Genomic DNA, 24,234 nt, shown 5'->3' on the forward strand with positions numbered 1-24,234 from the left:
CTGGTCCACAGCCCTTCTCCTGACGCCCAGAGGGAATGGGGATCATGCCTTCCCGGGGGGGGGGGGGGGGGGGGGAACTTGGCGGAGGCCGGGTCTGCCGCCACGCCGCTTCGGGTCTGCGCCCACCAAGCACGAGGGCCCGGCCTGCCGTCCACGTCTGTGTCCGCGGAGATGCCGGAGGCCCCTCCTGCAGCCCCGCGGCCCTGCCTGGCCTCCCCGCCCCGCCGCCGCGTTTCCTGACGACGCCCCGTCCTGCGCGGCCACCCCCCTGCCGCTGCCCCCTTTGGACTTCCTCGTGAACAGATTACAGGAAGGGCCACGTAACAGGGAGCCCACACCGGACGTGTGGCGTCCGAGCGGAGCCCCTTCAGCACCACAGGGGCCTCGTCTGGAATCACAAACAAGAGTAGATACCGGCTGTGTTTCTCCACCCGCGGAGGGGCGGAGGGTGTCTACGGGTCACGCGAAGTAGCTTCAAAGCTGAGACGCCGGTGGCGTCCCACGCGTTCGTGCGGACACGGCCTCTGTGGGCAGCACGGCGTGGGGAGGCGGGGGGCAAAGGAGGCCCTCCCCACCAGGTCCATCGGCGCCACCTCCGCGGAGCCCACGCCGGGGCCGGTGCGCGCGGTTGGCACTAGGATGGGTGGTGCTCGTGGCGCTGGACCGCGGGCACCGCATAGCCCTCCCCCACCAGCGGGGGCGGCGGGCCCCGCACCCCGTCGTGCTCCAGCACCGCCTCGGGGGGCGAGTGGCCCTCCCTGCCCCTCTGCCAGTAGCGCTTGTGGCCGTAGGGCTGCGGCGGGGGCTGGGGAGGGGGTGGGCTGGCCGTCCTGGGGGGCGGGGGCCGGGGCCGCCGGCAGGTGGGAGCCGAAGGCTCTCCCGGGCTTGCCTCCGCCGGGCACCCCAGGTGGCCTCCCTGAGCCCTTGGGGGACCTCAGAGGCTGCTTGTCCTGCCCCTTCAGGCGGGGCTGCGCGTCCAGGGCCCTGGCGGGGTCTGCAGCCGGCGGGGGGTGGTTGTCGGCCAGCGGCTGAGACCTGCGGTGGTGCGCATCGTGTGCGTCCGCCTCCTGCGAGTGGGCCCTGCTCTGGGGGTGCACGGCCTTGCCCTGATGCTCCTGCTTGGCTGGTGCCGGCGGGGACCCTGCAGACACGGGGCACCCCTGAGACCCACCCCTGACACCCTGCGCAGGCCTGGGACGCAGGACACCCTGCGAGACCTCTGCGGGGCCCGGGACATTTCACACCGGAGCAGGGACACCCCACACACCTGACTGGGACGCCCACGTTTGGATGCGGGACTGTCGTGAGCTTTGTCGCAGGGACCCGGGGACCCTTGCGGGGAGGGGGCTCCTGTTCCCGGGGCGTCCACACACGGGACTTCAGACCCCGAGCGCTGGTCTCTGGTACCTACCGGGTCCGAACTTAGACGTGTAGTTCTCGATCCCGGCCAGGTCCAGGTAGTGGTTCCTCCGCTCCCTGTTCTCGTCCACGCGGCCCGGGCCCCGTGCACAGCAGAGGTGGGGGTCGGCGCCCGGCCTCCTGCGTGCACCGTGGGGATGAGGGCCTGAGTGCTTGCTGCCTCACGGGCCACAGCAGGCCCCGGGGGGACTGGGGGACGCCTGGGCCGGGTGGTCTCCGGATCCCAGGCAAGGGGCCTCTGTCCGGCACCCACTGCCCCGGAGGGGAACGGGAGAAAGGCCCTCGAGGACGGCCGGGTCCCCAGCCAGCCCCGGGGACCCCAACAAGACCCCAGCAGCACCACTGGGAACCCCATTCGGAACTTCCGGGGGCTCCAGTGTCCTCCTGGCTAGAGCCTGCCGCCGGGATCGGGCCACCGCCGTGGGGACCTCTGCACAGCCCGGCCGCCAAGACACCACGTGGGACCGCCGGGCGCCAGAGCAGGTCAGAGGCAGGGTCCGAGGCCAACCCACCACTGCCCTTCAAACCTCACCCAGCACTCAGACGCCGAACGTGCTCAGCTCCAGCAGAGCGCCAGCCGCCAGAGGGGCCCCCAGACGGTGCCCTCACCCTGACGGCGGGCAGGGCCAGCATCCCACCCTCCGCACCCAGATGCCTGACTCGGTGGCTCTGTCCGGAGGGGACAGCCTTGAGGCCTGCGGGTGGCAGGGGTGAGTAAGCTGTTCCCACTGAGGACACCCCAGAGGCAGAGCCCCCCCTCACCTGACATGTGCCGACAGCCTCTTGTCGGCCCCCCGGGGGTCCTCGCTGAGCTCGCCCTCCGTCCTGCAGTGAGTGGGCTCCCGGTCTGCGGGGGGGGCAACCCTTCACTCGCTTAGTCGTTGACTCGCTCAGTCACCCACTCACTCACTCGTTTACTGAACAGACAGCTTGCCCTTGGCGGGGATGGGGCACTGATGGTACACAGAGGTGACGGGGAACCAGAGGCTCAGGAAGTGAGCGGTCCGCGCCGTGGGGACGGGGTGCGCAGGACAGGCTGCTAGAGGGAGGAGGTGGCTGCCATCTAAAGCAGGGTCTCGGGGGTGTCCGAGCAGGGGAGCCCCTCACCTTGGCCTGGGGGAGGACTCTCCTTTCTCTTGCTGGACGACTCGGGGCTGACGGTCAGTTTCACACGGAGGGTCCTGCTGCTGCCAGAGGAGTGGCTGACGGAGGCGTCGACGGCCTCACAGATGGTGTGCATCAGGCTGGACACGTCCTGAGGACGGCCATCAAGTCACCGGCACAGGCAGATGGGCGGGCGGCCCTCTGCTGCCTCCGGGCCGTCTGCCTGATTCACACGGCCTCCCACGCAGACCCAGGGACGCCCACAGAGCTTGTCTCAGCGGCCTTTTTGTGCCCCCGAATTTAGCCCAGCCCGTGCACCGAGCAGCCTGGGACAGCCCTGCTGTTATTGGGATCGCATCTCTGGGACCCTTTCCATTTGAAACTGACTCTGCGTTCAAAAGACTTAGGAATCAGATAAACTGTCAAAATTTTGCTCTTTAAGCCAAACACGTCCTGCACGCACAGGCCAGCAGAGGGGAGCCCCTGGGACTCTCGGCTGCCCCCCAGCCCTGACCCTCCTCACCGGCCGCCTGGGAAAGGTCCGCCCCCCCCCCTCCCTGCAGGGCAGGGCTCTGAGAGGGCAGGCGGGGAGGGGGCAACCTCTGTGTGTCTGCTGTCCCAGCCTTCCCCGGGGGCCGCCTGGCACCTCACCTCCCTGGTGGCTTTGCCATTGTTGTCGAAACCATAGAACGTGAACGTCCACTCCTGACGGTTGTCCTCCTTCACCGAGACGTCGCACTGGAGCACCTGCAGGGCACACGGGACAGAAAGAGGCAGGCAGGGTCGTCCTCACCCCACACGGGGGTGGGCCTGGGCCCTGGGCCCTGCCTGCCCTCCAACACCAGCCCCTCCCCCACTCCAGGCGGGCAGGCACAAACCATTAAGTTGGGACCTCCTGGGATGGGGGGGCACCTAAAGGGGGGGAGCACCATCCTGGCCCAGGACCTCCTGAGGGGGGGAAGCACTATCTGGGCCCAGGACCTCCTGAGCAGGGAGCACCATCACGGCCCAGGACCTCCTGAGGGGGGGAAGCACGATCTGGGCCCAGGACCTCCTGAGCGGGGAGCACCATCACGGCCCAGGACCTCCTGAGGGGGGAGCAGCTTCTTGGCCCAGGACCTCCCGAGGGGGGAGCACCATCCTGGCCCAGGACCTCCTGGCCCAGGACCTCCTGAGGGGAGAGCACCATCCCAGCCCAGGACCTCCTGAGGGGGGAGCAGCATCTTGGCCCAGGACCTCCTGAGGGGGGAGCACCATCCCAGCCCAGGACCTCCTGAGGGGGGGAAGCACTATCTGGGCCCAGGACCTCCTGAGCGGGGAGCACCATCACGGCCCAGGACCTCCTGAGGGGAGAGCACCATCCCAGCCCAGGACCTCCTGAGGGGGGGAAGCACTATCTGGGCCCAGGACCTCCTGAGCGGGGAGCACCATCCCGGCCCAGGAGCTCCTGAGGGGAGAGCACCATCCCGGCCCAGGACTTCCCGAGGGGGGAGCACCATCACGGCCCAGGACCTCCTGAGGGGGGGAAGCACTATCTGGGCCCAGGACCTCCTGAGCGGGGAGCACCATCACGGCCCAGGACCTCCTGAGGGGGGGAAGCACTATCTGGGCCCAGGACCTCCTGAGGGGGGAGCACCATCACGGCCCAGGACCTCCTGACTGGGGTAAGCACTATCTGGGCCCAGGACCTCCTGAGCAGGGAGCACCATCCTGGCCCAGGACCTCCTGAGGGGGAGAAGCACTATCTGGGCCCAGGACCTCCTGAGGGGGGAGCACCATCCTGGCCCAGGGCCTCCTGAGGGGGGGAAGCACGATCTGGGCCCAGGACCTCCCGAGGGGGGAGCACCATCCCGGCCCAGGACCTTCTGGCAGGCGGGGAGGAGCAAAGGCCTACATCGATGTTCAGGTGCCTCTTGCCCAGCCCTCGTGGGCCCTCGCGGCTTGCTGCTTTCTCTCCATCAAGCACGCCGAAGAGCTGTCCTGCGCTGCCTCGGCCCTCGGCTTTCTCAGGGGTGACTGCCACTGGAGGGAGGAGAAGGCTGGGAAGGGTCCTTTCCGGGTGGGGCAGAGGGGTACGGCAGGTGTGGCCAGGGCGCCCTGGAGTCCTTGCCAGCCTCTGGTCCCCTCCATCAGGGTCCGAGCTGAGAGCCCATCCCCCAAGGAGGCACCAGGGACCTGTGAGGAGGGCGGGGCGGCCCTCACCAGGGTTAACCAGGTGCACCCTCCTGCCTCTGCCCCCCGCACCCCTGGCAGCAATGACTTTGGAGCCCAGGGGAGGAGGCCCCCTGCAGGCCAGGACAGGGAGGTCCCTGCCCGAGGGGGGCAGGAGCACCATCCGGGCCCGGCCCAGGATGCCCCCTCTCCCCATCTACTGGGTCCAGTTTCCCCTGGACTCCAGGACCCAGGGGAAGCCTGTGTGCTGAGCGTCAGTGGGAAGCACCCAGTCGCCAAACGAGTCAAGCGCTCGTTTCTGGGCTCGTTTATTCTCTGGGAGAGGAGCTCACGCCTGTCCTGGCTTAGCACCTGCTGGCAGGTGTCCGTGCTGGTGGGAGTGGGGGACGTGCTCAGGGCCTGAGCCCCCGGCTAGGAGGGTCTCGGAGCCCCTCTGAAGGCAGCCTTGCTGGCGAGCCTCCTTATACCCCACATGATGCACATCTGATGATAACCTGTCACGCTCCACGGGCGGGCTACCCCACTGAGGATGCGGACGTGTGGCCGGGACTCTGGCCAGTCAACATTTCCCAGCTGACCGTTCCTGGCAGCCTTCTGCTGACACAGGGTGTCAGACCCAGACCTGACCCTGGATTTGCCAAATGGCTTTTATACAAAGCCTGGCCATCCCACCTGCACGCCGGCTCATGGGGATCCAGACGCATAAAAGGTCAGAGGCCCTTGTGACTCCAGCTTTTGCTCAGATCCCTAGATCCAAAACCCAAGTCCCCTAAGCCACGCAAGGAGCCCTGAGAGAAGTGTTATTTCGAAGTATATTTTAAGGCCGAACTGCCTTTCAGACCGGGGACAGTGGCACCTGCGACAGCCCCCTGGGTTGGCCCGGGTTTCAGGGACATGCCAAGGCGGGCTGTCCCGTCGCCAGGGGCTCAGCTCGTTCTGAGCGCAGTTCCTGCTCGTGCCCTGGGTCAGGCTTATCGATGAGGTTCGGGGAAGGAGACTTACCCTCTAGGGGACACTGGTCCTCCCAGAAAGGTCCCTCCTGCAGGTCCCCGCTGAGCAGCTCCTGCGACAGCAACAGGACAGCCAGATGACACAGCTCAGCAGCAGACACCCAGGCACGAGCCCTGGGCACCCGAACCGGACGCCGGCCTCCCGGGCTGTCATATGCTCTCGGCTGAGAGATATGACCTCTCCACACCTCACTGAGCTTCAGATTTTAGAAAGCAGCCCCCACCCCCCGGGGTCATCCGGATGCAACTGCACCTTGTCCGGAAGGTGTGGCTGCCCGTGCGTGCAGAGGCTGCTGTAGAATGCGCCCCGCGTGCCGGGGTCGAGTGGCATGGCCTTTGCCTGAGCCCGCAGCATAGCCTTTGCTGTGAGAGGACAGCCCGGCACAGGTGCCGGGCTGCCCTCCCCCTCGGCTGCCAGAGCCCAGGGCGGCGGCGGGGAGGGCGTTTGGGGCAGCCGGACGGCGTGAGAGGACCCCGTAGCCCATCTCAAGGCCAGTTACGGAAAAATGGGGAGAGATCCCTAGCACATCCCAGCGGCTTCGGCAGGAAAGCTACTGAATGGAAGTTCGGGGAGTTGCATAAATAATTCACAGAAGCAAACAACGTGGAGAAGGAAACACCAGACGTGACCGGGGAAGCCTCCTTGAATCAAAAGGGCCCCGAGATGGTGTGGAAACTGGCCATCCCAGGAACCAGCGAACCTCCCAGGGGCCTTTGTGGGGAAGTGGCGATTCTTGTCCCTGCGACTGGTGATTTCAGACAGATTCGTCCCGGTTACACAGACGCCCTTAAATCTGTGCTGCTTTGGCTAAAGAGGGGGGCAGAGAGCTTGGATTGGGACACATCAAACCCACCGCAGCCCCTGGCCAGATGTGCTGCGGGCCCTGCCCAGGGGACCCCAAGGGGCCGAATCCCAGATGGCGGGGTCCCATCAAGAAGAAGGCATAAACATCTGCCCCTCTGGGAGTCCCAGAAAGGGCTCACCTCCCACAGCAGCGCCCTCCCCAGCCCGCCAGGGTGCCCCCACCCCTGCCACAGCGGCGACAGCCTGTCCACACCCTTCGCTCCCCCCCAGAGGCCATGTCTCTTGCTGAGACCGCCCCCAGCTCAGACTCCTAAGCTCCTCGTCCTCCCTAGCAAGTGGCCCCTCACCGGACAGGCCCTGGAGGAGGCCAGGAGAACCCAGCTCCCCAGGGGAGGCCTGCCAGATGCCCCCACCGCTGCCCATGGGTGCAGAGACACTGGGAGTTTGGACGAAAAAAGTAAGCTTCCGGCCTCCCCTGAAAAGCCAGAAGGTCCAGCCACGTGTTTCCAAGGATCCCCAGGACCCTCCGCCCCTGGGGATACCCCCACACCATCCCCCACCCCTGGGGGACCCCCACGCCATCCCCCACCCCTGGGGGAACCTCGCTCAGGCATCCGTCTCCTGTGGGGGACCTCCACGCCACCAGAACTGTGGCCACGCTGGGCCAGCCACCCCATGGTGTTAGGTCTGAGAGGTCACGTGCACGTCCTGGCCGGGACCAGCTCCTGTCAAGGCCATGGGGGTGTGGGGGTTTGGGGTTATGCAAACAATCCCCCCCGGAGGAGTCTACTTTTCAGATTTCGGCTTCTTTCTTGGAAACCCATTTCTCTGACTCCTGGAAATACCCTGAGGAAAACCGCTTTTCTAAGACCTCTTCCTTCTCAACCCGTTAAAGCGTGGGCTCAAAAACTGCTCTCTGTGGAATAATGCTGGGCATTCTGGAAGGATCTCATGGGTCTGCTGTAAACACAAGGCCACGGTGAGAACGTCCTGAGCACAAAGGGGAGGCTCAGCTTCCGCCTCAAAGCCAGGCTGCGACCGGAAACGGGGGGCGGGTCGGCTGGAAGGGACAGCTGTGTGTTTGCTCCCCAAGACAGCGCTCTGGGCCTGCCTGAGAGATGGGTTCTCCCCCGGATGCTGGCTGTGTGTTGAGTCCAGAGGAGTGACAGCAAGGACCTGAGCACGTTCTGTTGTGACAAGAATCCAGCATCTCCACGGAGGGCTGGGCTGCTGGGACCCACGGTGAGCGGTGGGCGCGTGCCTCCCTCCACCTCGCCCCTGCCAGCTGCTGCCCTGTGAACTGCCCCTTCTTTTGTGTTAAAAAAATGCAGAACTAGGGGCAGCTGGGTGGCTCAGTCGGTTGGGCGTCCGACTTCAGCTCAGGTCATGATCTCACAGCTTGTGAGTTTGAGCCCCACATCGGGCTCTGTGCCGACAGCTCGGAGCCTGGAGCCCGCTTCGGATTCTGTGTCTCCTTCTCTCTCTGCCCCTCCCCTGCTCACGTTCTGTCTCTGTTTCTCAAAAATAAATAAACGTTAAAAAACTTTTAAAAGGCAGAATGGTCCACTCAGTGCACCTCACAGCCACCTCGTGACTCCCAACCTGGAGCCCTGGAGCCTCTAGGGTCCTGGAAACACTGGCCTGTTCCTCAAATGTAAGGTCAGGGCTGCTTCCACTTCTGAGGGGCAGGACTGGGAGACGAGGTGGGAGGGAGGTGGGATGGGGAGTCCAGGCAGGGGTGAGAGGTGGGCGAGGGTGACAGGTGGGTGGGGGTAGGGAGGGAGAGGAAGACAGAGATGGGGGAGGGGAGGGAGGGACCCCGGGCAGGTGTGTTGCTGGCATTTTCCAGAACCAGATGCTCTTGGCATAACAGCCACTGGGGCTCCCCAGACCCTGAAATGCCGGGTGGCCCCTCACGACCATCTAGAAGGTGCTGTTCAAGCATCCCCACGAAGTCGGAGACAAGAGGGGTCCCTCCTCGCAGGCCCCACCGGCACCTCCGGGGCTCCCGGCCCCTCCACGGCCACACCACCTGCTCCCCGCCACCGTGGCCCAGCTCACACCAGCTCCACCCCGCGCTGGGGGCTGCCGACCAGCCAGCAGGGTTTCTGACCATCGGGGACGTGGTGACAGGAGAAGCAGGTGGCTCTACAGCAGAGCAGGGAGGGTCTTCGGGTGGCTGGACGGGAAGGAGCCCTCTCAGCCTCCAGCGCGTGGCTCCTGCCGTCGGCACCGCTGACCGGCCACGGGACTCCCAGAGACCAAGGGCCGCAGCGTCAGGAGCCCCCAGGACCACCTCCCCCGGGTTAATCCCGCCGACGGGGGCCACCCTGGGTGCTGGGTGGCCGGGTGGGAGGCCAGGCAAGGAGCTGCCTACCGTGTGGTGGAAGACGGTGGAGTGACAGGGCAGATGGGGGTTTGCGGGCCCAGGAGGGGAGGCCGAGGGGTGCAGGGCAGAGGCCCGGCGAGCGCTGCGGGTGGTGGGGGCCTCACGCTCGGGTTCTCGGGGTTCAGGACACGGGGCGGGATTGACATGGGGTAAGAGGTGGGGAGTCTGGGCTCAGCACGCAGACCCGGGCCTTGTGGGGAAAGGCAGAGAGCGAGGCCAAGTCAAGGGTCAAGAGTGCAGAGCCCTGGGGAGGACGAGGGCCAGGGCAGGAGGCTGCAGGGGTGGCGGGGGACAGGAGCCCCAGCCCGCGGTCCCGTGAGGGCTCCTGCCTCCAAAGCTCTTTGAATGAGAAGAACCCCCACACCTGCCTGCCAGGAATCCGAGGCGGTTGGGGGTCTGGGGGCGCGTCCGCCCACACGCGCCTCGGGACCCGGGGTAGCATTGCCCCCATACTCTGTTTTGACGAGAGGAAGGCAAGAAGGCGGAGACCCGCCATCGGGTGGAGTGTGACCTCACGGCGACCCGCCAGCGAGTCTGTCTGGATCGCCTCGGGCGGCTTTGAAGTGCGCCTCTCGGTTTCCGCAGCTAAACAGTTTCAGATGTGACACGGCGGCTTCACGGGCTTGATGATCCCGACACGCGTGCTGAGGCCCAGGGGCCCCGCTCAGGACTCCGGACCTTGAGACCAAGGCTCCCGGGGAGGCGGGCAGGCTTCCCGCAGGCGGTGCAGACAGCTTCTGGTTCTTTCTTTCACAATGACAAGGCTTCCAGATCTGAGAGCGGCCTTTCCAGATTTTGTCCATCAGTGCTTCTAGGTTAGGGCTGCTTCATCAGACTTTGTAATCACCAAATCTGGAATTTATGTCTAGAAACCCGGTAATTTGGGGACCAAATTACCCGAAATAAATGTGTCTGTCTCTTCACACGTCAGCTCTCTGCTGGAACTTACTCCCCAAATGAGGTCAGACAACGAAAATGGTTCCGCTCTGTCTCATCCCCAACACGGTTTGCCATAAAATTGCTTGTTTTATTAAGAAAAGATACAGAATGCATTACATGCCCCGCTTCCCCTGGTCTCTAGAGGTTAATAGCACCCACTCCCCCCAGAAAACACCCTGAGACTGTCCCTGAGGACCCCTCGCTTGGACCTTGCTGGAGAATGGTTGCCAAGCGTGTGGCGGGAATGGCTGAGAAACCACAGCACGGGGGACAGGAGCGTCAACCCAGGACACGCCGCGGAAGACGCAGCCCAGCGGCCGGCCCCAGTGCACGGGGATGTTGGGGGGAGAGGACACATACGTGTGAATATACACGTGTGGGATGGTATCTCATGTGCACACACACACGCACACACGGGTATGCACATGCACACACATGCACACACACACTTCTACCCCAGCTAATTGAGAAGGGGCCATAAATATGCTAAAATCATCCCCAGGGACGTTAGCATCCGGGAACTGTTTTCAGTCTAACACTAAATGTTAGAGAACACTTTTCTCAGCTGACCTGCAGACTCGATTTTCTTCTCCCAAACACGCCTGCTACTGTCTCTGTCTTCAGAGTTAACGATTTATAATTTCCCAGAAAAAAGAAAATCAAGGGTGACTGACCTTCCATTTCCTGCTGCTGTCCTCTGAGCTTACTGGCCAGAGGCCAAAAACACAACACAAAGCCCCCCATCCCCTTGGGAAGCGGCTGCACCCCAGGCCAGTCCTGTGTAGACAAGGTTTAACGCACCAGGTTCAAAGTGCAGACCCAGGGGCGCCTGGGTGGCTCAGTCGGTTGAGCGGCCGACTTCCGCTGTCATGATTTCACGGTCCGCGAGTTCACGCCCCGCATCGGGCTCTGTGCTGACAGCTCAGAGCCTGGAGCCTGTTTCAGATTCTGTGTCTCCCTCTCTCTCTGACCCTCCCCCGTTCATGCTCTGTCTCTCTCTGTCTCAAAAATAAATAAACGTTAAAAAAATAAATAAATAAAGTGCAGACCCAGAAGCCGGCTCCCCTCTGTCTGAATCTTCCCCGGGAACCCTGACTTCTCCCGTTCTTTCATTTGTATTAAAGCCTTATGTTTCCACTTCACCGGAAGACTAATCCCAAAGCTGGAAAAGAACCCATGGATTTTAGGTCTCTTTTGTTTGTTTTTTACTTTAGGAGGTGCCGTCTGTTCTGTGAAGTCCGTGTGCTGAGCAGAGAACGGGCTGGGAGTGTTGAAGGGCTCCTATCTGGTTCCGGCACACGACCCTGAGGACTGAGCTGCTCTGGGGAAGGCGATACGCACTGTTTCTTCCTCTGGAACCTTCTTGCTCGCGTCACGTGCAAACACAGCCCATGAACGGCAGGGACGGACGGCCCCCCCCCCCCAGCCTCGGGGGACACCCCTGAGCTCGGAGGGAGCAGCTCGTGCCGGCCATGCCCCTCCTGTGCCCGCACCCCTCCCACCTTCAAGGAGGCCTGCACACGTCTTCGTTAAGCAACGATCTGGAGTCAGAACCGGGAACTGCAAGGGCAAAGGACGAGCCCCGAGTGCAGGACGCGCGCTTGCCGGGCCGTTGGTCAGGTGACACAGCGCGGTGGTTCCCAGGATGACGACGGGATCCGCACAGTCGCCTGGTCACACTGCCCTCTGGCCCGGGACTCACCCCACCCGGTGTCCCCCCCCCATGCCCCGCTGTCTGACTCCCGCAGCCCGTGAGCAGCGCGGGGCCCGCCTGGGTTGGGTCCCGGCTGCACGGCTCTACGCAGCGCGACCCCGGGCGATCCCCTAACCCTACCGTGCCTCGGTTTCCCCTCTGCGGAAGGGGGAATGACTGTTGTGACGGGCGGTCCTGACCCTGCCGCTGCAGTGAACGGGTCGCGTCCAGAGTTCGTAGGCGAGGCCTGCAGGTGTCGGCAGGGGCTGCAAGGCCCCCCCTGCCCTCCCGCCACGAGACTGAAAGATGTGTTTGCTCCGCCTGCCTTAACATTTCTCTCCTTGTTGTTGGTTTTCAGCAATTGGATTGTCAGACATCCTGGCACGGTTTTCTTCGTTTGCCTGAAGGCACGGAGCACCTTCGGTCTGTGGTTTAGAGTTTTCATTACGTTTGAAAATCTGGGGCCGTATTTCCTCAGATCCTTGCCGCTCTCCTCCTTCTACGCTCTCTAGGCGCGTCGGACCAGGACGGGGTCCCGCAGCCCCGGCGCTCTGCGCACACGGCCGTGCAGGCCCCCCTCTGTGCTCCGTCCTGGCCCACGTCTACGGTGCCGCTGGCCGGGCGCTAGCCTCCCGTGCGGGGAGGTCACTGACGCTGCCCGCCACTGCGCGCTGCTCACTGGGACGCCGTGTCCTCCCGTCTAGAACGTGCGTCCGCACTTCCCACCTCCGGTGACGTTTCCTCTACCTTCGTGAACACGTGAGACGTGTCACCGTTTTCGCGTCTTCTGGGCTGTTTCTCAGCCCTGTTATGGCTCAGCCTGTGCCGATGGATTTTCTTCAGGTCACGGTCGTGAGGTCTCGATCGTTCACAAGACCGAGCAATGTCGATCGCACGCTGCGGGTCGGGCTGGATTCTGTGGGGGCACAGCGCTGTTCTGTCACGCCGTGCCATTCCCCGACGGCCCAGCCCGGGTGCGCTGCCGAGGGGACCTGACTTCCCACACCTGTCTGGACCCCACAAGCCGCCTACACGCTCCCGGCGGCTCCTCCCAGCTTCTCACCTGTGCAGGTCGGCCCCCACCTGGACCCGCGGGGACCCCCTGCCCCCGCTCTCCAGGTGGCCCCTCCTCTGCCGGTGCCTCCGGCAGCCCTGGTGCCTCCCCTCAGCCCAGCCACTCGCCGTCTTCGCTCCTCGTCTCTAGGGAGAGAGGGCAGCCCCTGTTCCCAACTTCAATTTGCCCTCGTTTTAGGAGGCTCTCCCTCATCCCGTGAGGCACGGGGCACATCACTCCCCTGGTGCACTCCCCCGTTTCCACATTTATGTGTCGAGAACGTGTTGCACACCGCACAAGGTAAACCACAGAAACGCTAGTGCTAACGGTCTGATTGGCCTTCTTTCGTCTAAGAGGATTCTTGACAATTTCAAAAGCCAAGCCCGCGACACACACACACGTGAGCAGGGCGTATACACCCGTATCGCACTCTCACACTGATCTGGCTGACGACTCCTTGAAACACACGAAAACCGCCGTGACCCACCCCAGCCGCGGAGGGAGGGGACACGGAGTTGGCTGCACCCCAAATGCAGCCTCCCGGGGCTGTGCTGTCCACGTGGCAGCCACGGCCACAGCCACGTGGCCATTTAAATTTCAAAGTATTCAAATGGAACCACATTAGAAACCCATTTCTCTGTTGCACCAGCCACATTTCAAGCATGAGGGTGACCCCTGTGGGCAGTGTGGGCACATCCAGTCCAGTGCTACTGGACGGCGCCTAGTCCCATGCCCCCACCTACAGATGGAGAAACTGAGGCCTGGAGACGTGTGCAGGCTCCCCAGGCCACAGGGAGAGCCAGCCGGACCCTGGCCCGCCCGGCCATCCTGCCTCGCCAAGGCCTCAGTGAGCGGCTTCAGGCCAGGACCGAAAGTGGGGCCCACTTTGCACATCCGGAGGCCCTGACGTCTGACCTGCTGCATCGTGGCTAGGAGTCGACTGCCGTGACCCTCACCTCGGCGCCCTCGGCAGAGCGGCTGTCTAGGCCCGGGCCCCACCCTGCTCCCAAATTCAGCCTCCAGGCAAGGGCTGTCAAGGGCACTGTGCCCCCACGCTGGATGCCCCGGAGGCAGGCAGAGGGAGGACAGCCGGTGCCCAGCCCCGCTCCTCCTGTGCTGTGGTTCAAGTCCCGGGTCTGAACCCGGTGTCTGGATGTTTTGGGTCACACTGTGGAGGGCGCTCTGCAGAATGAGAAGGCAGGTGCCAGCAGGTGCCAGACAGAGAGGGGTCCCGGGCCCCATGACGAAGGCCGCTGCACGGGCAGCAGAGGGCAGAAAGGGTGTGTGCAGGGTGGCCCCCGCCCTGCAGGACATCTTGGGACAGCCCCTCAGGGGACCGGGTCTGGGCCTCCACTCGGGCACTCGGTCGGAGAAAAGCTGCAACCTCCACAGCCAGCCTATGAAGGTGCCTGGAGAGAACGCTCGTGTCTCTGGCAGCGTGCACCGAGCCACGTCTACCCCTTCCACCCCATGCCCGCGGGACCATGGGGTCCAGGCTCCACCCACACCCCAGCCCCCGCCGCACGGCGCACACGCGGGGGGTGGGAGCCCACACCCCGAACGGTGCACACGCAGGAGGGGGGAGAGCCTACGTGCCAGCAGAGTGTGCTGTGGGCCTGAGCGTGAGAGAGCCCGCAGCAGAGGGTCCTGGCCGTCCCCCGACAAGGAAAGAGGCTCCCGAGTGCAGATAAGCAAACAGGTTTGCCAAAGAGCCAATAACACCGATGCACGGTTACCGAGGTGTTTCGAAGCCTGACAGGTGACACGCATGCCTCCTCTGGGGGCACAGCAGACAGCCGGCCTGTGCGCCTCGTCACTGCCGAGGTCCCCACGTGACGGCAAGCCGAACTATGCTCCCAGTTCTCTGCCCCACCTCGGCGTGACCAGTTCTCTGACCGCCCCCCTGGCCCCGTGACACAACAGACCTGTCACTCGTCTTGGTGGCCATCTCACGCTGCCACAACAGGTCCTCGTGGGGTTCCACGGGAAGGACGTGTCGACGCTCATGTGGAAGACAGACACGCTCAGGCGTGACCTGGGGCGTGACCTGGGCCGGTCCAGGCCCTGCCTGGTGGCTGTCTCCTTACAAGGAGCAAGAAGGGGGCAGTTAGCCACCAAGAGCCCTGGACAGACATATGGACGGATGGACCGCTGGCTCGTGTCCCCCTGCAGAGCGGCTTTTGCCTGGGCCTCTCGTGGGGCTGGCTTCCAGCGCTCTTCCCCATTTCCTGGGAATCCCTCCAAGCAACGATCGCTGCATTGAGATCTTTCTGGAAACCCTGTTCCATGCCCAGAAAACAACTCCAGGACCCGGGCAAGTGAAGGCCAGTCCTGAAGCACCCCCCCCCCCCACCCCAGAGCACACAGATCACTCTATGCCTGTGTGCTTCCACTGGATGAGGTCTGCAGACCGGGAGGGGCCCGGGAGCTTCCGTGGCTCAGCCTGCCCAGAGGGGCCTGTGGCCAAGCACAGAGAAGGCGCAGGTCTGCAGAGGCCCAGGATGAGACAGCAGGTGCCCGTCCTCCCAGGAGGGGCCCCAGGGCCTGGTGAGCGCAGGGCAGGCCGGAGTGCAGAGGGCACCTGGGGGGACACAGGGACACAGGGCCCACAGAACCTCAGAAGCCCAGCTGGGCCGAGGGGCACTCAGATGTCCGCGGGCAGGGCTGAGCCAGAAGCCACACTGGGGCGGTGGGAGGCCAGGCAGGGGGGTCCACGACCACAAAAGACCCGGCTACACTCGGACTCCTGGGGGCGTGGGGAGGCTCCTGTGCAGGGGTGCGGGCACCTGGCTGAGCAGGCAGCAAAGGGGCAGAGGCTGAGTGGGAAGCCGGGGCCTGCAGGGGTATGCGTGGCGAGGACACAAGGGTCTCAGGCTGGTGGAGACCAAGGCTGGTGGAACTGCTGAGTGACAGGGAGACAAGGGCCCAGGGTGGCCAGCCAGTCGTCCTGCGTAGATGAGGGCGTGGGCACAGGGCTGGGGAGACACCTCAGGAGTTTAGGCCCAGCACAGCCCTGGGGGACAAGGCCGGCAGGCAGCTGGACAGATGCTCCTGGGCCGGGCAAGGATGATGGACACTCCTGACATGTAGCTACCAGGGGGCAGGAAGAGACCCCGAGGAGCAAGAGTGGACGGGCCCCGGGACGGGGTGCCGGTCACCCAGGCCAGGAGCCCAGAGGATGGGGCTGTGGGCACCGTCCTGCTCCCGACACTGAGCGTGAAACCCTGACCTCACCAGCAGGAGGCGAAGAACGTGCCAGAGTCCCACAGCCAACGGGCAGCGAACCATCGGGTCTGGAGAGAGGTCAGCACCGCCTGAAACCTTCCCACGACAGCCTGGGCTGTCCACACAGTGGGCAGGGAGCTGGCGCAGGTGGGACTGCCTTCAGAGGGAGGCTTCAGGCTGGGGCTGTGGGCTGGGGGCTGCAGGTTGGGGACTGCAGGCTGGGGCTGGGGGCTGGGGGCTGGGGGCTGGGGGCTGAGGGCTGGGGGCTGTGGGCTGGGGGCTGAGGGCTGGGGACTGGGGGCTGGGGGCTGAGGGCTGGGGGCTGGGGGCTGAGGGCTGGGGGCTGGGGGCTGGGGGCTGATGGCTGGGGGCTGGGGGCTGAGGGTTGGGGTCTGGGGGCTGAGGGCTGGGGACTGGGGGCTGGGGGCTGGGGACTGGGGGCTGGGGGCTGAGGGCTGGGGGCTGGGGGCTGGGGGCTGGGGGCTGAGGGCTGGGGGCTGGGGGCTGAGGGTTGGGGGCTGAGGGCTGCAGGCCAGAGTGTGTGGAGAGGAGGGTGAGCTTTGGGGAGCACAGTGGAAGGTGCTGGAAGGAGGGCTGGCTGTCCAGGCCTCAGATGACAGAGAAGGAAGGACTGAGGGGCTGCTTGCAGGGGTCCCTCTGGAGGGTCAGGCTGAGGCAGAGAGAAGGTAAGGAGAGCCACACTGGGCCTCCCCTGCCCCTGAGCTCCTGCAAGAGGCCAAGTCCCAGAAGGACACAGGCTTGGGACCCGAGACCCACGGTTACAGGCAGGCCCAGGTCTGGGGAGGGTCCTGCCATCACGGCGGGGGCTCGGGGACGAAGTCTGGTGGCCTCACCTTCCCGACGGCAGGGAGGGCTACTGAGTCCTGGCCGTGCTCGGAATCCGAGTCCTCCGAGAAGCTTTAGCGGCCGCGCTAACATAATGTCCAGGGTCAGTTTTGGTGTTAAAGCTGGTATGTGGCTTCCCTTCTCTGATTCAGGCCGAGTTATACTCTCCTCGGAGGACATCGCAGAATGAAAGGAAAACAGATCCTTCCAGTTCCGGCTGCTACAGGCTGCCCAGCGCCACGGGCAAACTCCAGCTAGCAGAGCAGGCGGGACAGAAGGGACCCAGTGTGACTGGAGCGGAGACAAAGGCTGCCGGCGGGGCCCCGAGGCTGCAGGGGTAGCACAGGACACAGGTGGGGTCCCTGTGAGGACCTGCGTCCTGTCTTAGCCGGGCTTCTCAGCAGAGGGGCAGCCCCCGCGAGGGTCCTGACACAAGCCAGCTCTCCGTTCCGACAGGTCACCGTCACACACGGTGGAGCGTCCAGAACGATGGCCCTGGCCTCGCGTGGAAATTGGACGGTGCGGCTCTCCCGTTGAAGGCGAGCGACCCCACGCTCCGGGTACCTGCACCTGGGGTCAAGTTGTACAAATGGGGCAGCACTGAGCCTGTGAAGGCCCATGGTCTCCCTGGGGAGCACCAGCCCAGCCCCTGGGAGGGCCTGAAGGTTCCAGGCAGGGGTCTCAAAAGCCTCCAAAAAGGTGACGTGTGAGTAGACACCTGAAGGCGGGGAGGCGGGGAGCCGAGCTGTGGGGATGGGCTTCCAGGCAGAGGGCAGCATGTGCAAAGGCCCTAGGGCAGGACCAGGGAGGAGGCAGGGGCAGAGCGGGTGCCCCTGAGCGAGGTCAGAGGTGAGACGCAGGGAGGGGTGTCAGCCTCTCAGATCTTCCTCCCTGAGGAGGTGCTGGCATCAGCCCTGTGTCCCCAAAGCCCCTTCAGCTCCGAGGTGGAGGGCGGGTCGCAGATGTGTGTGGGCGGCGGGGCGTGGGGAGCAGGTCACAGCAGAGGCGGGGAGAAATGGCTGATGCTAACCCTCAACATCAAGAGCCTGAGCTGGCGGGTTTCCCGAGGAACGGGGTGAAGGTGGGACAGGCGGGGGGACGGGGCCTGCTCGCTGGCATGGAGAGGAGGAGGAGCCTGCGTCCTGCGGGTGGTCTGGCTGGAGAGTGTCCTTGCCACCTGGGGACGCTGGTGCCTGTGGACGCATAGCGCCCTCAGGGTCTGCCCGGCCCAGGGGCTTGCTGGCCTGCGGGGGGTTCCTGAGGTCTCCCCCCTCCAGCTACAGCTCCACACCCCTGACTTGGCCCCAAGTCAACGCCAGCTGCTCCGGGTGCAAAGCGACTATGTCACCATCCCTTTAACAGACCCCCCGGGAGGGCCCACCTGCCAGCCGCCCTCCCTTCCAGGCTGGCGGCAGAAGAACCTAAAGCTGACCCAGATGGGGCCAACCAGGGATCTGGGGAGCGCGACTGCTGTGCCTCAGCAGCCGAGAGCTTGTCTTGACACCAGAGGCCTGTCTGCGTGCGCCCAGCACTGCTCAGTGTTCCTGCTCAGAGAACGCGAGTCTAGAGGTTCGTTCTGGGATCAGCAAATCCCGAAACAGCTATTCAGCTGTGGCTCAGTGTGGACGCTCTCGGGTCGGCCTCAGAACAAGGGCCTCCGCTGACGCGGTAGTGTGAAGGCCGCACCAGCCTCGACGGGAAGCTTTGCTACCCACGGCTGCTGCTAGTCCCTTTTAGGCCAATGAGGAAAGCAGCGCGTTCCAACCTGGCACGTCGTGGAGCTGTACCGGGCGGAACGGTGCCTCCCGGAACCCGCGTCTCCCTGGAACCTCGGATCGAGACCTTATTGGAGAACACGGTCTTTGCACATGTCGTCTGTTAAGATGGGGTCGTGCTGGATCTGGGCAGACTCTAACCAGTGGCTGGTGTCCTTGTAGGAAGAGGAGGGGACGCACAGAGACACGGGAAAAGGCCACGTGTGGATCTGGGAAGGGATGGGGCTGTTGCGGCCACAAGCCCAGGGACACCGGCTGCCCCCGGAGCTGGAGGAGACCAGGAAGGACCGTCCCGCAGAGCCATCAGGGAGGCACAGCGCTGCTGGCAGCCTGGTTTCGGACTCCCCCCCTCCCACCCCGAACCAGCACAGAATAAATGTCCGCGGTTTTAGGCAGTTTGATACAGCAGCCAATACGGGTAGCCCGAGGCTGCTTTTTTATATGATTGTTTTAAAATACTTAATTCTAGGGTGCCTGGGCGGCTCAGACGGTTGAGCTTCTGACTCTTGGTTTCGACTCAGGCCATGACCCCACAGCTTGTGGGATCGAGCCCCAAGTGGGCTCTGTGCTGACAGCGCGGACCCTGATTGGGATTCTCTCTCTCTGCCCCTCCCTGCTCACTCGCTCGCTCCTTCTCAAAAATAAATAAGCAGACTTCAAAAAATAAAATAAATAAAAGAAAATACTTCATTCTAAGGCATTCCCAGCACGTGCTTACATTGATCAGCTATCAATCGACTCCGGAAAGATGTGGAACCCGGAGCCCGGTGCCCACATAAGACCGGGGGTCCAGCTTCCTTCAGGAAGAACCACCCACACCCTCCTGCTGGGGTCAGGGGCTGATCTGCTCCAAACTTCACCTGGGGACCCAGGGACCCCACAGCAGTGGGCTGGCCCCTCCTGGGTTAAGCACACACATGTGGGCATCCCCAAGGACCAAGAGGATGCCGCACCCCGAGACGGTCAGGGCCCGCTGGGCCTCCCCACAGGCCAGCGGGCCTCCAGCAGGCCTGAGAGAAAAGGAACAGGAGAGGGAGTGGGGGAGAAGGGGGCGCAGGAGGGGCCGAGGGGGGTTTCCCTGAGAAGAGCGGGGGCAGCCGGGCCCCTTAGATGCTTACATGGGAGCCCACGAGTGCAGGGGAAGGAAATCGGTGCTCGGACGTGGGTGTGCTCACCTCACACTCCTCTCTGGGCCTCAGACCCTGTCCCCGGCTGGCACCGGCTGGCCCATCCGGCGGCCCCATGGCTCCACAGGGCAGCATGGACACTCGGGGTTGACACTCGGGGCTTCGCTCAGCAGCGAGACGGGCGTGTGGCCTGCGGGCCGCTGTGGGTCCTGCCTTCACTTTGTGCGGAGACCCCGGCACGGCGCTCCCAGCGCGGGGACCACCCTGGTGCTTCTCTGAAGCTCCCCGAGGGCCCCTGTGGATGAGGAGGCTCCACGCTCCCTCAAGCCGCTGCCCATGAGGACACGAGCCGTCACAAGCCCGCCTGTCCCCGGGGTGGGCGGCCGCACCTGCCATGTCTCCCGCAGCTTGCTGGGAGCTTCTCGGGAGACCAGCAGCCCCGGGAAGTGTCTCTGCGACCACGGTCCGGCACGGGGGACAGGCTCTGCCGGCCAGACCCCGGCCCACCGCGGCCAACACGGAGGGGTCCTCTGCCCTGGCCCCCGGCCTCGCCTGGTCCTCACCTGCCGCCCCGAGGCTGTCCCCACCTGGAACCACCTGGAACCACCACCCTGCCGCCCGAAGGCTGTGCCCCCGCTTTAGAAACAGCACCGTCAAGTGCTTCTGGTGCTGCTGCCCTCGTTCCTCATAACGCCCTGCAAGTACGACCCGCGGGACCCCCTTCCGGGGTCCTCTGGGCGGCACTTGCCAGCACCCCCACGTCACGCGGCACAGCCTGGCTCCGCGGGGGGCACTTGGCAGAGGAGACAGGTCCTGCCAATGTCAAACCGTAGCGTCTCCCAGAAGCAACAAGGAAGACCGTTCCAGACCTGGACACAGGCGGTTCAGCTGCCTAGAAAATGCTAATATTTACAAGAGTGTTTTAGACGTGCGCTAAGTAGGCACCTGGGGCCAGCATGGTGCACGGACGTTAAATGGGGGAAAACCGACCTCATTTCCTTTATTTTGGGGGAAGAGGGGGACAGGTGACAGGAGGCGGGCACACACTTAATTTCCACCAGGTGGTTCGCCACAGTTCTGGTGACCACACAGGGCAGCTCGGTCGGCACGGAACCGCTGACCAACTGCAGAAAAGGCGCGTGTCCCCCCGGAGCGCACTGAACACTCCAGCTGGCCTTCCCCGGGCACCCCTGGGGGGCAGGGCCGTGACCAGAGCTGGACGGCGCAGAGCAGAAGGGAGCAGGACGCCAAGCCGTAAACAGGAGGAACGGAGGACCCGACCCCCAAATGTCTCTGACGAGCAGTTTCCAGGGTCCGCCCAGGCTGCTTTCAGGGACGCGGTGGCCACAAGGACACCAGTGCTGGAGTGAGGTACACCTGGGCCAGCGGGTCAACCTGAGGCTGGTGCCAAAGGCTCACATCCCCGCGGCCAAACGAGGGAGACACAGTAGAAGCCACGCTGTTGTTTCAAAGCTAAAACGTCCTTCGGGTCATTCTGCTCTTCCTGTACCCTGGTGTCGAGACACCTGCTTGTGCCAATCAGCTTGGGCGACTCGAACAGCACATGCTGCGGGCTTGTAAAGACACTCAGTCCTCACACTTTGGACACCGGAACCCCAAGGTCGAGGTGGCGGCAGGTTCCGTGTCTGGTGGGGCCTCTCTCTGATCCTTAGATGGTGTTTCCTCGGGTGTCCTCCCACAGCAGATGGGACAGGGACCTACCTCTGTGGGGCCACTTCTAAGGGACTAACGCTGTCACAGGCACTCTGTCCACGTGACCTGACAAAGCCCCACCGCCTGACGCCATCACCCCAGGGCCAAGCTTCAACAAACAGACTTCGGAGGAACGCAAACATTCAGATCACAGCGGAGCCTAGAGGGCCCTTCCGGGACCCGTGGGCCTGGCAGGCCCTTCCGGAACCCGTTGTCCTGGAGCGCCACCCCGGGACCCGTGGGCCTGGAGGGCCATTCCAGTCCCAGTCCTGTGTTTCGTCGGCAACAGCGTGTTCTCTGCAAGCCCCGTGGCCCAGCAGAAGCAGGCCGCGTGGTGCTGGGACTGCCCCGTGTGTCACTGCCACGTTCCCAATGAGTGAGTGCGCTCGCCCAGAGACCTCCTGAGTGCACAGAGCCAGGCCCTGCGCCCACGCCCCCAGGCCTGACCTCGATGTGAAGTTACGGGCAGGTGACGTTTGACTGACCACATGCGGGACGGCCGAGCCTTGACGAGGCCCCAGCCCCTTACTGGCACCTCTCTGACGAGGGAAAAAGGCAGAAACCAGCAGTGCTGTCTGGTCCCCTGCACGGAGGGGCACACGTCCATCCAGCGTTATTACGAGGTACCAGAAAATGCCCTCAGGTGCATTCCCTACTTCACGGTACTCCCAGAGAGCACAAACGTGACTCCAGGGTGTCTCCTTTTCAGGACACATCTGAGCCCTTTCTCAGGACCCCGCTGCACAAGTGTCTAAACAGACGTGGAATTTTTATTTAGCAACAGCCAGAAGAACGTCCTTCAAATAAGGGAGCTGATGCGCTCTGCCTGCCGTGGACTTTGGGGGTGTGGGGGCAGGCAGGACAGGGCAGGGGCCTCGGCCACCTGGGGTGGCCCTCTACAGGGACCCAGTTCACGCCGATGCTGGGACCACCTTCTCCTGCTTGGCAAACTGTGGGTCTACTTTACTCAAGGTCCCCCCGGTACCCCAGGCAGGGACAGTTGTCTGCTTCTAGACCCAACGCCTTTCAAACCCACTCTGCCCGACGGCTGGGTCTTGAGCCCACAGTCGGGGCCCCTGGCTGTCGCATCTGGAGCCTGGCTTTCCCATGAGCCTCCCTGCAGGCCAGTGGCCACCCGCCCCACAGACAGGAGGGGCGGTGGTCTCAAACCCCAGTGCAAGCCATTGACCCTAAAGCACCTTGATGCCCGGCCCCCGCCCCCGACACCTCCAGCTGGGATCCTGAGGCCCTGCTGCCACAAGACCCCAGCCCGGGACTCAGAGGCTGGGCAGGGACGGGCTCTGGGCCCAGCTGGGGTCACCCCGGTGGCGGGCCACCTCGCAGGTCCGGACCAGGGGTCACAACTCTGGCGCTCGCTCCCCGGCCCGCGCCTACCCGCTTGCCGGCCGACGCGCCGCTCTGCCTCCTCAGCCCCTTTGTGGCCACTCGCCTACGCGGACACCGCGAAGCTGTCCCCTGCGGCCGCGCGAGCGGCCGCGCGGGAAACGAGGCACCGAGGAGGAAGGAGACGCGCGTCAGCCCCTGAGCCCCGAGCCCCGAGCCCCGAGCCCCGAGCCGGGTCCCCGCCCGGCGCGCCCACCCCATCCCCGCGCGCCCCGGGGCTCGGGGCTCAGGGGCTGGGGTCGGGGTGGCGGGTGGGTGGGACCTGCGCGCCCCCGGAGCCCCCGCGGCGGCCTCCCCGCACCCCGCGGGCTCTGGGCTCGGGGTCCCGGCCGGCGGCAGCCGCGCGCGCTCACCTTCGGGGCTCTCTCTCTGGGGCGCTGCGGCGCGGCCGGGGCGCGGGGGGCCGCGGGGGGCCGGTGAGTGGCCTCGCTCGCCGCGCTTGGACTGACACTTCCCCATGCCGCCCGGGGCCCCGCGCTCAGGGGCGGGGCGGGCGTCCGCGGGGGGGGGGGGGGGCGCGTGCACCGGGCACCGGGGCGGGGTGGGCGGGGGGGAACGCGGACGGGGAGGCGCCGGCGGCGGCCCGGCTCCCTCTGAGAGCGCGAGCCCGCCCGCGCCCGGGCTTTAAGCGCGGCCCCCGCAGCGCCCCCCGCGGCCGCCGCCCGCAGCGCGTCGCGGCCCGCCCGCCGCCTCCGCCAGGGAGCCCTCGAAGGGGCGCGTGCCGCGTGGGGACGTGGCGGGACGGCGCCCGCTAGCGCGAGGCCCTGGGACCAGCAGCCACGAGGGTGGGCAGGGCCCTCCGTGGACCGGCGGTCCTGTGCGGACTCTACGGAGGGCAGCTCCAGACCCCTCACCAGGCCATCCCCGGTCGGGACACCTGTTCTAGGGAAGCCAGGAGGCCCCCGTTCGCAGGGGAGGACCCTGGAGCACCACCCCGGGGCACCGTAGCTGGCGGGGGCGGGTTTTGGCGGGGGGGTGGGGGGGGGCAGAAGGCTCTGGGGCGGGACCTTGGAGAGAGGTCTGAGGATGGCAGGATGACTCAGTCCGGGCCTGGCTCCTGTGAACCCGCGGGCTTCCTCCCCAAAGCTCTGGCCCCAGACCCCGCCTCACGTTAATCAAGGACAAGGAAAGGGGCGCCTGGGTGGCTCAGTCAGTTAAGTGTCCGACTTCGGCTCAGGTCATGATCTCACAGTTTGTGGGTTCGAGCCCTGCATCAGGCTCCGCGCTGACAAACAGCTCAGAGCCTGGAGCCTGTTTCGGATTCTGTGTCTCCCTCTCTCTCTGCCCCTCCCCCACTCATGTTCTGTCTCTATCAAAAAATGAATAAACGTTAGAAAAGGTTTTCAAAATAAAGGACAAGGAAGGAGCTGCCTTGGAGGGACACACCCTCACCCTTCTCCTTTGGCCTTGGCTGCAGCAGAGCTTTCCCTGGACTTCTGGGCAATGGTGGAGGGTGTCAGCTGGCCCTGGGGGGCCCCAGGCACCCTGCACCCCAGGTCAGCTGCACTCGCTCCCTCCACGTGAGGCACAGGGCCACCTGCACACCCTTCCTCCACTCC

At 64.7% G+C, this 24,234-nt stretch overlaps 1 protein-coding gene across 1 annotated transcript; it reads right to left on the reverse strand.

Moving 5' to 3' along the window:
• Positions 1-634: 634 nt before the first annotated feature.
• On the reverse strand, positions 635-23,134 carry NKD2 (NKD inhibitor of WNT signaling pathway 2). The gene is given in 10 exon segments (XM_042957177.1): positions 635-817; positions 819-1,141; positions 1,412-1,539; positions 2,182-2,266; positions 2,527-2,674; positions 3,175-3,270; positions 4,418-4,545; positions 5,698-5,758; positions 22,671-22,747; positions 23,029-23,134. Coding segments are annotated over 10 exon segments (1,335 nt in total).
• Between the last annotated feature and the right edge of the window lie 1,100 nt (positions 23,135-24,234).

Source organism: Panthera tigris, chromosome A1 (assembly GCF_018350195.1).
Source record: "Panthera tigris isolate Pti1 chromosome A1, P.tigris_Pti1_mat1.1, whole genome shotgun sequence".
Taxonomy (NCBI): domain Eukaryota; kingdom Metazoa; phylum Chordata; class Mammalia; order Carnivora; family Felidae; genus Panthera; species Panthera tigris.